Source organism: Microtus oregoni, unplaced genomic scaffold (assembly GCF_018167655.1).
Source record: "Microtus oregoni isolate MIOR12 unplaced genomic scaffold, Mior012 000011F_ref0000422, whole genome shotgun sequence".
Taxonomy (NCBI): domain Eukaryota; kingdom Metazoa; phylum Chordata; class Mammalia; order Rodentia; family Cricetidae; genus Microtus; species Microtus oregoni.
In genome coordinates this window covers 12,539,595-12,553,589 of record NW_024543070.1, presented here as the reverse complement: position 1 = coordinate 12,553,589, position 13,995 = coordinate 12,539,595, and the positions used below count along the sequence as shown (strand labels likewise).

At 43.7% G+C, this 13,995-nt stretch overlaps 1 protein-coding gene across 1 annotated transcript; it reads right to left on the bottom strand.

Annotated features, from left to right (window-relative positions):
• Positions 1 to 1,530: 1,530 nt before the first annotated feature.
• LOC121453139 (glutaredoxin domain-containing cysteine-rich protein 2-like) lies at positions 1,531 to 13,533 on the bottom strand. The gene is made up of 3 exons (XM_041659650.1): positions 13,189 to 13,533; positions 7,162 to 7,368; positions 1,531 to 1,713 (listed from the first exon to the last, which is right to left on the bottom strand). The coding sequence occupies exons 1-3, from the start codon at positions 13,531 to 13,533 to the stop codon at positions 1,531 to 1,533; spliced, it is 735 nt and encodes a 244-aa protein (XP_041515584.1).
• Positions 13,534 to 13,995: the final 462 nt, after the last annotated feature.

The window sequence follows — 13,995 nt, the reverse complement described above, 5'->3', positions numbered from 1 at the left end:
TCAAGCCCTTGTGTGTGTGTGTGTGTGTGTGTGTGTGTGTGTGTGTATGTGTGTGTATGTGTGTGTGTGTGTATGTGTGTGTGTGTGTGTGTGTGTGTGTGTGTGTGGTGGGAAGGGTACTCAAACCATGCCTGTGACAGAATGCTCCCATCTAAGAGTTAAGTACTTACGGTCTCTTGACATCACCCCTCCTTCTGCTCTGCTCTGCTGAGAAGACAGAGAAAGGTGCACACACGGAGGCAGGGAGCGGTCACACACAGTCCCAAAGGTGTCACGTAAGCAACGAGAAAGCAGACAAGAGCACCATGGCTTCAAAGAGTGTGTTTGCATCTTTTTATTAGAAGTATCCATATTACCCACACGCAAAAAGTATCCATATTACCCACACGCAACCCACTGTCGATTTAACAGCGTTGAAGAGAATAACAAACCTTGAAGAATTACTAAGCTATAAAGTCAGAACCATTATGGGAGACAAGCAGCACTAGATAACGGATTTCTGTGGCATCCTCACAGAGTGTGGAGAGTGGATGCTCAAGCTACAAAAGTTCATCAACAAACGTGGTTTTAAAACTTAATAATTGTCTTTAAAAGGGAAGAGTCGCCCTTCACATGCACATTAGTGGGCTGTAAGACACAATGTCTATCAGCCCTCTCGGTTTTTCTCTTTGAGTTTCCTTAGATCAGCGCGGAACACCTGCTGTCCTTCCTAAAGACAAGCTGGCTAGATCGGAGTCCTAAAATAGACCCGTGTTTTTGGTAATTTAGTGAGGAGCTGGCAGAATTCTTATCACAAATACGTGCTTGAGCACCAAATTTATCATAAATAGGTTTGGTGTAGCTTTATAACCTCACCAGTTAAAGGCACACAGAAAGATCGTAGACCATCCTCATCTGAACAGGAGTGAGCTCTCTCTGCCTGCCTAGCTAGTGCAGGAGCAGCTGCAAGAGGGCCTCCTCATCTCACCTGTCTCTGGAATGAACATACTGTTTTACTTGCAGAGCCCTGCCAGGACCCCTGGTGTTGGCTGTATCTTCCCCCTTCTGCTTCATTAGAATTCAATTTGACCAATAACAATTTCAGATGCATGACAAGCAACAGGAATTTGGTTCATTGGAAATCCACTTCTTTATTCCTTTCTCACCACATAATTTTGCAAAATAGCCCTCAGCCCAGAAAATGACTTCAACCTACTGCCTGAAGTGTACATTTATTTATTTGTTCACTGATGCAGGGGGAAGACTGAGCTAAATCAAGTGAGATGCGTGCACGTGTTCCTGAAAGGATAATTTTAGAACCCGTTTCAAAGCCGATTCTAATTCAAAAATGCCCCCGTTACTTAGACCCATGTAGAGATGTTACCCGCTTTACAAAATGCCATCAAATAATTTGAGATTTGCTAGTGTTAGGAGCGAGCGCAGCTGCAATAGCTCCTTTTCTGAGAGAAGCAGGAGAAAGGGGGATGGTTTATTAGGAGAGCACACGGGAGCGGGTGTAATAAAAGGGGATGTGAGAACCAGGGCTACCGGCTACGGGCTGCAAATTCGGCATGGTTGCAGGCCATTCTCGTTGCAGGCAGGGCACCGGAGGGCTCGATAGGACTCCTTGAATCTGTTAGCCAGCATTGAGAACTTGCTGCCGTGGCACAGAGAACAGGTGGCGATGCCGGACCCCTGGCAGTGGAGACAGTTGTCCTCAGGGACCAACCCAGCCTGCAAGGGACAAGTCAGGCTTCAGTTAGATCAGCGATTCAAGTCCACCCTTTTCACAGAAATCAAAACAGTGCTAGGCCTTGGCAAAGACTGGAGCAGAACTGTAGAAAATGTTTCTCATAAGCGCTCCTGGGGAAACGGCCAGGACACAGAACAGCAATTGGATCAGAGAGGATTTCTCAGCTGAACATCAGGACCGCGATATCTTCTGCCGCTGCATCCGCCATTCTTCAACTTTCTGCTCTTGATCACCCTTGTTCCCGTCTGATGGAAGCTCAATAAAGGCCAGACGTGACTTTTCCCTCTGCCCGACAGAGGAACAAGCCCATGTGACAAACCTTAGTGGGTGCTCAAAGAAACCAGGAGCTTCCTTCCCTAAGGGTTTCCCCGTGTCTCGTGCATGGCACCCCCACAACAGCCCAGGGCGTACCTTCACCCAGGGCGGTAGGGAAATGCCATACTGAGCAGACCCGGTAATGTCAGACACATAGCCTGGAAGAAGAGGAGGTAGATTTTGATCCCTTGGGACTGAGCACCAGACTCCATGCCCCTCTGACTGTTCATACAACCATTCATTGTGGCCCTCCAATACCAGGCGCTCAGGAAGGGATGTTTTCTCACTGGGAGGCTGGGTGAGTAAATGGATTAGATCTGAGCTCTTCTACTATTTTATTCTCTTTGAGAACTGGGTAAGGCCTAGTGATTAAAGCCCCAGTCTTCGCGGCGCGGGCAAAGGCTCAGGAAGTTCCACTCCCACGGGAGACCTTACTGGCAACTGTTGACTACTGGCCAAGGAAGACTCAGTTTTCTCCAGGGGTTCCACCCTGGAGTGGCAACCTGTGTTCGGGTAGACGGGCCTACACCTGTGCACTCATAGGTAGCACTAAGTCGACTCAGGGTTTTTTCTTTAAGAGAAAAAGATTATGAAGTAGGGAGGGAAAGTTGCAAGGGGGGGTGCGTGTTGAAGGGAAGGGAATGGGAAGTGGATTAGATCAAAACCGTGTATGGATACATAGTGAGAGCCTGTGTCAAATGAAAAAAGATTATATGTGTATGAAATTCTCCATAAAAACACGAGCTCGGGGCTGTGGAGCCAATGGACTAGAACGGAAGCTGATGTCTGATAAGGGCAGCACAGCGGGACCTTCGCTCAGCCTCTCCTACTCTGTCTCACTACTGAGAAAACAGGCAGGACAGGCAGGAAATGCCCCCCCCCCCAGTCCTGGAATATTAAGTGAGACAGCACGTGCAATCACAGGCTCCTCTCCTCTTCCATATCCAAAGCTCCCCGTAAAAGTCAGTTTCCTTCTCAGCCCACAGTCTCCTATCAACAGAAAACGCCCCTCGGCTATGTCTTGAGCCAAGACGTTTGAGACATCTCACAGAAATGAGCTATTTCACACTCTTTATAAACAGAATCTCCCCAGGAGCGGGCTACAAACCAGACCACCGCCGGGTGAATTTACTACGGAGCCCCGTCCAGTTCAGCTTCTGAACGGCCTTTCACACCCATCTCAGGTTCTCCCACTCCCAGGTTCCGAGCCCAGGTGCACCAACTCTGGTACAACACCCATTCTTGTGAGAAGCTTTCTCTGCTCAAGCCAGTCCGGTTGAATTGCCTATCATCCTGGCCATCTCAGGGAACACAACTTGGAAAACCCTTTCAACAGATAATTGCCCTCCTTCTAAAACCACATAATTCAGGAAGAGTGATCAATTTTTTTTTTTTAAATCTAAACATCTCCCCTTTCTGGGAGCCTCAGGCTCTTGTCCATAGATGTGTCTACACAGCCCTGCCCACTCCCACCTGTTTCCAAATGTCAGCTGCTCAGTTCTTTCCAGATAGACTTATCCACCCATTCTTCCTTTCAGGAGCCCCACACAGGGCTACCCCCAACCAGCAAGTCTCCCATTCCACTGACCCTTCCTGAGTTGATGACAGGAACCTTACAGTGGCTTCATCAGCACTTCCCAGACATCCAGAGTCACATTTAGATAATAACATTATTATCATTATTATTATTAAAGTAGTGCCTGGCACAGTATTTGTTCACATGCTGATCTACCCCTACACAACAATAAGCAGGTCTGAGAAACTCTCTTCTTTTTTTTCTTTTTTTTCCTTTCATTGGAAATAGATTCTTTTCTCTTACAATCTATTCTGATACAGTTTTCTCTCCCTCTGCTCCTCCCAGTTCCTCCCCCTCCCTTCTGGATCCACCCCCTTTCTGTCTCTCATTAGAAAAGAACAGGCTTCTAGGTGATCACAACCAAACATGACAACATAAAACACAAGACAAAGCAAAAACTATCACGTGGAGTCTGGACAAGGCTGAATGAAAAGGAAAGAGCCCTAAGGGCAAGCACAAGAATCAGAGGAATCCTCTCCTTAAAATTCTTCTCAAAATATTTAGCACCAGGGATAAAATATAGCTGCATAGCATAGTTTAGAATCAAGACCCAAACAGATCCTCCCAATGCACTTTCTCCTCTGGTCACTCTTTTGTCACTCTGTGACCAGGAAAAGGGTGCTTCTGTTGCTCCCCTCTGTTGCCAGCTTGCACAGCTCTGCAGACAATGACCAGCACAAAGCCAGAGTCTGCAGTGTTTGTGCTCATAACGTTGGTATGAACCTAATTGGACTGCTGTCTCTAGTGACCTCTAGTGAGTTACTTGACCTCTCTGAGTCTCAGCTTCCCTAGTGGAAGAGAAGACTGTTGGTAATACATGCTCCAGGGGGTCTTCATGAGAAGGAAATGAACTATTGCACAGACAAATACTGAGAATGGTAGCTGTCTCTCGTGGGCCTTCAGAAATCAGTAGCTATTACTGTTGTTATTATCTTAGCTTTCTACCTCAAAGATGAGATAGCCTCATGGTGCATTAAAGTGCCCAGAGGTTTACAGAGACAGTCTCACCAAGCACGGAGCCAGAATCCTCCCCTTGCAAATGTCTCTGGGGCTTGATTCCTTTATTCTTCTCCTTTGCTTTAGAGCTGATAGAGGTTCAAGGTGGCCCGGCTTTCTGCCTTGCTCTACTGTTTCATCGGGCTCTCTCTTCCCAGTTACAAACAGCAGAGCAAAGTGCCCCTTAGCCAGAAGGGTTTCCTTGATGTTCTTTGACCCTTTCTTTTAGAATAAAACTTGTTTGGGCATTCATTGCACAAGGGATCGCACAAACAAATAGTAATGTCAACCAGAGTTTAAGGAACAGACAAGGGAAGTGTAACCTTTCCCGGCAACCTTCTGCCACACAACTCTGCCCCTGTTTACAGCACTACAGAAGAAAACAGATCTGGATTCCTTGAAACTGAATTGAAAGGTGATTGTCACCTGGAACCTGCCGCCATTGCCTTTTCTTTCAGGGCTATGGAGTGATCTGCACCTGCCTATTTCTTACTGTGTGGGGGGAGACGGGGGAGTGTCCCCCCCCCAAGTTACAATATAATAAGAGAAATAATGGAACTAAAGATTTATACAGAAGAAAGGTGATGTTTACAATGTCCAGGCTGTCCTTCGCTGCCATGCTGGGTTCTACAGACTTTTTGTAGAAGACAAGAGAAGCAACAGTGGCGTGTTTCTTACCAACTGATGCTTGGTTCCAAATTCCATTATGTTTCCCACCACAGACAATACTGACTGAGCATCAATTATGTGCCAGGTTTTGTTTATCTGTTGTTGTTATTTTTTTTTTTGAACCTGGGAACTACAATATTGCATCCACCATGAACACAGCTTCTGCCTTTGTGGAGATCAAATCCTGGTAGGTATAAGCAAATCTTAACCACAGAATCACAAACAAGAAAGTAAAGTTGAAGAGGTGTGCCAAGTCCTGATAGGTTGATTCTGGGTGTGTCATCCTCATGGGAGCCATCGAGAGCCCTCAGGGATGCAACCTCCACTGAGATATCAGGAGCTAAAGGCAAGAGAACAGAGACCTGGGGACCACTGCTTGAGGAAAAGATCTGCCTCTGGCAAGAGAGTGGAAAGAACCTATGAGAAATGGACTGATGGACAGACGGGCAGTGGAGGGAGGAGAGGGAGCAAGGGCACAAGAGATGTGCATCAGATAAAACCAGAGACACTAACACTAGCCAGGCAACCCTGGACTTTCTAAAACACATAAAGAGATTTGGTCTTATCCCAAGCAATGGAACATCATTGAAAGCTCTGAGGAGTAGAAGGGCTAGGGAGGGAGTGGCAGAAACAAAGGTTCTCATTTCAAAAGTGCCACATTGGGTGTGAAATCAGTTCAAAGGGTGGATGTGAGCCAAATTTCAGGAACCTTTTTTTTTTTTTGAAGTCCAAGAAAGAGGCCTATATTCTGGTGGAGTCGATGGGCCGGGAGAGAAAGAGAGAAGAGAGATTTTTAAGAGGGAAGGTGGAGATCTAGGTTGTCATGTAAGATCGAGAAATGAGAGTAGAAATACTCGGCACCTTGGCCTAAAGTCATCACTCAGAGATGGCTATGACTTCCTCATTCTCTTCACCTCAGCCCTCTCAGCGCAGGGACATCATTCAGGTCCCCAAAGCCCTTCTTTCATTTTCCGGGCCACCTCATGGGATATTAGAGTGAGTTCCACAGAAACAAACTTGCATACAAGGGACCCTGGAGTGTGGCGGTCAGTGCTGACAGCAACATACGGCTCCATTGTTCACTTTCAATAGACTACAAAAATTCAGTGTGTTGCGGTTCACAGGTGCTTGGGCTTGTGGGTTTACAAATGGATCCGGTTTCAAGTCACCCAAACCTTCAAACTGACTCAAGACTTTACAGTATCTTCACTGATTGCGGACTGAGTTGTAGACCAATAACAGAGGCACGAGTGAACCCATAACAAAGGGAAGGGCAGAACTGGGGCTGGGGATGTCGGTCGGTTGGTAGAGTGCTTGCCTAGCATGCAGGAAGCCCTGGGTTTAATGCCCAGAACCATGTGAGCCTAGTGTAGCAGCACATCTACCTATGGTATCAGCACTCCAGAGGTAGAGGCAGAAGGATCAAAAGTTCAAAATCATCCTCAGTTATGTTAAGAGTTTGAGGACAGCTTGAGTTATAGACTCTGTCTCAGAAAAATCAATAAATAAAATAGAACAGAGCTGATTTGTCCCCAACTCTAAAACCCAGGGTTCATAAGCCACAACTCATAAGAAAAGCAATGGATTCCTAATCAGATGCGAAAAGAAGTCATCCAAAAAATTAAAGATTATAAATATTTAAAATGTGAATGTCTAGTCATTAATATAATATTATATTATATATAATAAAATAAGTGTGAATTTATATTAGCAATATGCCATTATAAGCCAATAGGTGTTAAAATTCCCTCACACTTTAGCAAATATTAAGTGTTGTTATTCAAAAATGTTTCAGGAGGTATTGCAGGAGCGGAACAATGGGCAGGCCACTGCTGCAGGGCCAGCCTGGGGGGAAATAATGGTGCTGACACACCTGTGTGTGCTGATTATGGAGAAATGTGCCTTCCGTCTCCGGCAGGGGACTGTCGTTTTCTCCTGTGCTCATCAGAGCCTCCTCCTCAGCAACTGCTTCCTTCTGGAGGATTCTCCTCATGAAGTCCCTTTTGTCCATCGGGGTCCGGATGATTTTCAGGTTGTTCGTGTAGATGATTATCTTCCCAAAATCTATAATCGGTGGAGGCTAGAGAAACAGAGAGTGGGCATCAGCCATCACCAAATTCAGGGTGGCAGAAGCTGCCCAATGCCCTTCCCAACAGGACAGAAGAGTTTTGCACCCACCCAAACTCTGACTCATCCCACTCCAAGGCTTCTTTCCAAGGTTTGTTTATTCTTTCTAAAAGTACGAAGAGTCCCTTTCCTTCTTGCTGAGGATGGGAACCAAGGAAGCTGGACCACTCAGAGGGCAGGACTGTAGAGAACAGGGTCCAGAGCATCTGTTCCCACTGTCCCCCAGGAAAGCCAGTGCAGAGCTGGGCACATGCAAAGGGACTCTTTTTGTCTCATTTGAATATTTCTCTATTTGTCTGTGTGTAAATAATCTTAGCACATACCATTGCTGAACACTGTGTGTCAGGCATCATGCTAAGCATTTTACTGACAACACTTCCCTACCAAACATCTCTGTGGAGGATATGGTATGATTTCCACTCTCTACAGGTACAGACTAAGTCTCAATGGGGTCAAATACCTCACTAAAGTGACAGAGTGACTTGGAAAGTGTGGCTGGAATTCAAACCTAGTACATTTTTGGAAGTTTTAGATTCATTCTTTTTTTACTTTCTGTGTATGAGTGTTTTGCTTACATATATATGTGCACCTCATAGATGTTTGGTGCTTGCAGAGGTCAGATGAGGATGTTGGATATCTTAGAACTGGAGTTATGGATGCTTGTGGGCTCCATGTGGGTGCTGGGAACTGAACTTGGTGCCTCTGCAAGGGCAGGAAGTGCTTTGAAACACTGAGACAACTCACTAGTCCCTAAAGCCCACGTTCTTTGTTTCCTTTCTTCCTTTCTGTCTTTTCTTCCATCTTTCAGGGTCTCACTGTGTAGCCTTGGTTTCTGAATCTCACTATGTAAACCAGGCTAACCTCAAACTCATCCAGGTCCACGTGCATCTGGTTGCACGTGTTGAGATTAAAGGCATCTATCACCATGTCTGTTTTCCAAACTCCTATATTCTTAACACCTATATACACAATCCACAAGCATTCTTTTCTCCCCAAATATATCTCTATATATCATATATATTAAAATATATACATCAAATTACAAAAAGATACATTAGTGAATATACCCTGTCATAATCCATTTTTGTTATTCAAATAATATGAAATACTTGTATGAATATGCTTCTAAACATTCATTGTTAATAGTTAATGTCTCTTTCTATGGGTTTACCATGTGTTACCTAATGTTTTGCTCATAAAAAAAAAAGACACTACTATAGCACACTGAAGAAGCTAGATGGAAGACAGGATTGTAAGACTGTAGTTCAAAGGCAGAGAGCTTGCCTAGCATATGTGAGGCCTAGGGCTCAGAATGTCCAAGACTCAGAAGATGAAGGAGAAGAAAGAGGAGAGGAAGAATTGTAGAAGGAGGAAGTGGAAGAGGAGGAGGAGAAGGACCAAGAGAGGGAAAGACAAAGGCAGAGTAACCACTCAGGGACCACTTGACCAGGAATACACAAGCTTTGCCCAGTTGCACAGCTGGGAGGGAAAGAGCCTTGGATTCCAGTTCTGGTGTCCACTAGTTACAAGACACAGTGCAGTCGTGTATTCTGATACACTCCATTTTGGTCATCTGCATGCGCCTTGACATCCAGCTGGTAGCTAGTTACTTAAATGCAAGAGCACTTCCACATATGTGCTGAAACTCCTGAGTTCTGTCACCTCTTATAAAATCTCCCTGCTAGGAATTTCCAACATCGTCAAGTTCGGCAATATAAGGGCTAATACTAGCTGGGCATGGTGGTGCATGCCTCTAATCCCAGCACTCTGGAGGCAGAAGCAGGCTGATCTCTGTGAGTTTCACATAGCCTGGTCTACAGAGCAAGTTCTAGGACAGCCAAGGCTGCCCAGAGAGACCCTATCTCCAACTCTTCCTCAAAAACGGGGGTTGATGCCAAGCTTCAGGGCCCTTCTCCATCTGGTTATATATTTTCAGTCAAGTAACTAAGGATGATATCATCTTCTGAGGATGGAAGAAAGATACAGAAAAGTGGGGTTTGCAAAAGCTGTTGATAATATGCAAGTGTGGGCGTCATTGCTGCTGTTATTAAAAACTATTTTTCAATAGTGTATGCACACTCATGCTGTACAGCCAAACACCCCAGCATGAAATATTTTTCCAGGTTCTAGAATTGTATAAACCCAGCCTGCCAGAGTTAAACACTCTCATATTTAGGTATTCAGTTGGAATCTAACATGAACAAGATGTCAACATTCAGACTCCAGTAAACAGCCATGGGGTTTTTCAATGATTACTTAAGCCACAGGCTTCCTGTCTGGCCTTCTTTTCTCCTTCTTCAGGGGATCCGATTCCATTTCCTTTTGTTTTATGCACACTGGATTCCCATTTCACACTCTGGACTATCAGTTTCTGACATCGGGAGATAAGGGTGGTGGTACTTTTGGAAGGCTCTGTTTCTACTTCCTATAATAGCCAAAAAGGTTCAGTTACCAGGAAGTTTCCTCATATCCAGGACTCTTTTTCTTTCAGTTTCTTCTTTTGAAGACTAAACTCTCACTGTGCTCAAGGAATGGATGACCATCTGCTTCAACCCCTGTCCCCAAACCTGTCAACATCTAAGACAGCAAATACTTTTACTCCAAAGATGAAGGACCCCAACCATTCTGAACGTGTATTTAATTTCAGTCCTCTTGCTAGCCAGAGCAAAGCTCTCTGGGTGCAACTATAGTTTACAAGGTCTGGTTACATCTTCCTGTGAGGAAGATCCACTCTTGTAGGATAGAGGGCCAGCTGGAGCCAAGAATCTTTTAGCCTTTTGCACACAGTCTAGAATGGCAGCTTTTTTAGGAAAGTATCTGGACACATTCGGGTTTCTGTAGCCACATGCCTATAAACGGTTATCCAGACACTAATGAATACAGAGAAGCATTGTTAGATACTAGAAATTTAATGGGCCTAGGAGTCAGGGAAACCAAATTCAAATTTTATTCAAATGTTATTTGACAACTATGTTAGATGGACAGGTTATTTTCATCTGTAAATCCTGTAACCATCTGTTTTCCCAATTTGAAATTTCCTTTCTCATTGAAATATTATGAGACCATTTAATACATATAAATCTGTTAAGTAAATGTCACCTCCTTCCTTTCCCTGTCCACAATTTCATGAACCCTACACATTTCAGTGAGTTTTAATTCCTTAATGTGTTTTTATTACCTATCACCACCTTTTTTACCCAAGACATAAAATAAAAGATAGACTCAACATTTCCTTAAGAATTTGTTCATCACTACAACAATAGGTACCATTTGCTAAACATATATCAGGTGCCAGGCACTTGCAGGAATTATCTATTTTAATCATGTTAATGGCCCTTCTAAGGAAGGCACTTTAGCTATTCTCAGGCCAAGATGATGTCGTTGGGGCTCAAGAAAGTGAGTTTGCCCAAATTCACACAGACATCAGAGCCCATGTTTTGCTTTTATCATTACAATACACATAACAGACAGCTTACTCGTCTAACCATTTATTGGCATAGAGTTCCCTGAAATTTACATTGCTGTCCAACATTTATCTTCAGAACTGTATCTTCCCAAACTGAAATGCTAAATCCATAAAGAGTGACATCTTCTTCTCTACCCCCAGCCTGACAACAACCATCCACTTTCTGTCTCCATTGATTTGTACCATCAGTCCGTCATGTCGCTGCAATGGTACCCGTCTCCCTGGTTATGCATGGCTTATTTCATTTAGCCTAATGTGTTCAAGCTTCATCCATGTTGAAGCATATCAAAATTTTCTAAGGTGTTGTGATAGTCCATTATGTATACATACCACTTCTTGTGTAGCCATTCACCAACTGATGAATATTTAAGTTGTTTCCACCTCTAATTGATGGTGAATTTCTGCAAACAGTGATGTACAAATACCTGTTTGGGTTCCAAATGCTTAAGTGAATCACTGCACTTAACTGCAACCCATCACGCCGTCATAGGCAGCATTTAAGTGGGGTGAATTTATAGCTCCATCCACTTTTGGGAAGTCACGAAGCTCCAGATTTTGTTTCCTTGCTTTTCATGAATACCATCCTGAACTGTTTCAGTAGGTGGGCTGCCCAGATCCATCATGGTCCCTACCACACTTAGAGCTTGATGACAGTGGGATGTGGTCATTGGTGGAAACACAGAGAAAGCAAGAATTAACGAGCCCCAACAGGAATTCAACTTTCAACATGACCTCTGGAATATTTTTGTTTTAATCTAATTTTGTAAATCTATGTCAAATCATTCGTACATGTGCCAAAGTCGGCATCTGAATTAGCTTAAATTATCTATCATGGCTTTTATGAACTATGCCTTTTAAAAATCTCAGCTTCCAAATAAGAAACAGTTGCAAAGGACTATTATAAGCAGAAAACATAGCTCAGTGCCTAGGACACAAATAAATAGCAATATCAAGAACATCATCACCACCATCATTATTATGTAATGATCTTGTTTGTTGAAAAGGAACATGATATAGAGATTAAAGTATGGAAAATCAGGGGATCAAGATCCCTATTCTGACTCAACACCTTAGGTCCTTACAGTGATGTGTGGCCTTTAATCAACTTGGCACATAATTTTCCTCCTTCACAAAATAGAAATGACCATACCTCGCCTTTTTCCTTGAGAATGAGGTAAAGATAAGACTATGACGGACATAGAAAAAGACAATCCATGGCAGCACTTTATAACACATAAAACGTTCTACTAACATGAGGGATTTTCATTCTCAACCCCTTCATACAAAAATGAAACCTGCTATTGGTTTTGATAACTGGATATTATAATTATCTTTTTGCCAATATCAACAAGTCCAAAACATTTGTCTGCAATACCTATTTTCTTAGGAAATGAACAATAAAAATGATTAAAAACAATTATTTGAAAAAAAAAACCCTCCCAAGATGAAGACAAATCATGTTATAGTTATCATTAGTAACTTAGATACATTACACATAGGTGATCTTTAAGAGAAACAACATTCATACTTCCATTACCATAAGCACAAACCCATCTCCTAAGAGTCTGGAAACTACTGAGTATTTTCCATGTTGTCTTAGCTTAAAATAGAGTCCCTCGGGGGCTTCTGATTATCCCTTGTTCCAGAGAAGCTAAGGAAACCTGCAGGAAGAGTTTGCGTCATTGAACTATTAGTTCAAACTTCTTCTCCAAGAAACATTTCCTCTGTTTGATTTGCTTTTCACCATTTCTTCCCAGGATTCCAGCTACCTAGTGTTCGTATTAATGAGCACTGGGAAGGCAAAACTAAATAAATAGACCGACAATTTTAAAAAGCAGGCAGTAGGAAGGTGATAAGGAGGGAAAAAAAAACAAGACATGGATAAAATACAGCAGAGTAATTGGCTGGAGCAAAATGGGTACCTTCAAATATTCAATTCTTTCAGGAAACGGAATGACCTACTGCTGCATAATTCTCCAAAACGACAGGCTGGCAACTCGAAAACCGCTGCACCTCTATTTAATTTACACACGAAGGAAACTCAGCCAAAGACCCAATTACAGTGTATTACCCTGGATGGAATCTGAACGCTGCCTATGCTCGTCACACTTTCCAGTGAGTAGTCAACCTGCGTGTTATTTTTGTCCAAGAAATATTTTTCTAATAACGGCTCCCCATTTGATGCACCTACAGCTCTGGCCAGTAGCTGAACTTGAGGGAGATGCTTATCTTGAAGCACCTTGGTATTTTGCTAGACATATTTCAAGGAGCCTACCCTAAAAGCCCATAACCTCACACAATACCAACCTTATGGTCATTCGGCTTGTAGTCATTGAACAGAGGCTGGCTGCCCGCCAGAGAGTAGGCACTGCCATCTCTAAACACGCTGATCCTTTGAGCAGTCAGCTTAGGGGAATACAGCTGAGGCTTGGGGGCTTCCCCTGACCCATAGACACCATCCATTGGTTCAAGGGCCTCCTGGAGAAAACTGTGAGGGTATTCCTCTTTGGGTGACTCTAATTCCTGCCCGTCCTCAAAAACCTGCTTCAACACTCGGCCGCTGTAGGAAGAGGAGATCTTAAATCGTACTTTTCTGGGTTTGTCGTCGCTCTTGTCGCTCTTCTGATTCAGTTTCTTTTCCGAGTCCTCCATCAGCAGGAAGTTCTCACTGCAGTTTCTAGGCTTCCAAGCAGCCAGTGGAACCAGGCTCTGAGAAAAGGGCATTTTATTTTCTCTCCTTCTGCATATGATTAATTCAAGTTGGTTCTGAAGAACGCTCAATTACAGCAACTGACACCCGCACATTAAATATTGATAGACCTCCTGAAAAGGCAGGTGATCATGGCTACGTGGAGTAGAAGGAACAGAGAACAAAATGAGTCCTCTTCCTGGTCTCAAGCGTACCCCTAACTTTACCCAAACTCTGGTTTTTCTTACTCTCGGGGAGAATACATTGATTACCATGATAAAGTACCAACCCTGTAACACTTGGTCAATTAGCCTTGTTAACCTTGTTATCGTTACCAGAAACAGCTATAGCCTAGTGAGGAGGTTCAAATACATGCCCATGGGACTCTAACACCATGTCTGGCCCCCAGCTTTTCAAACAGAGGC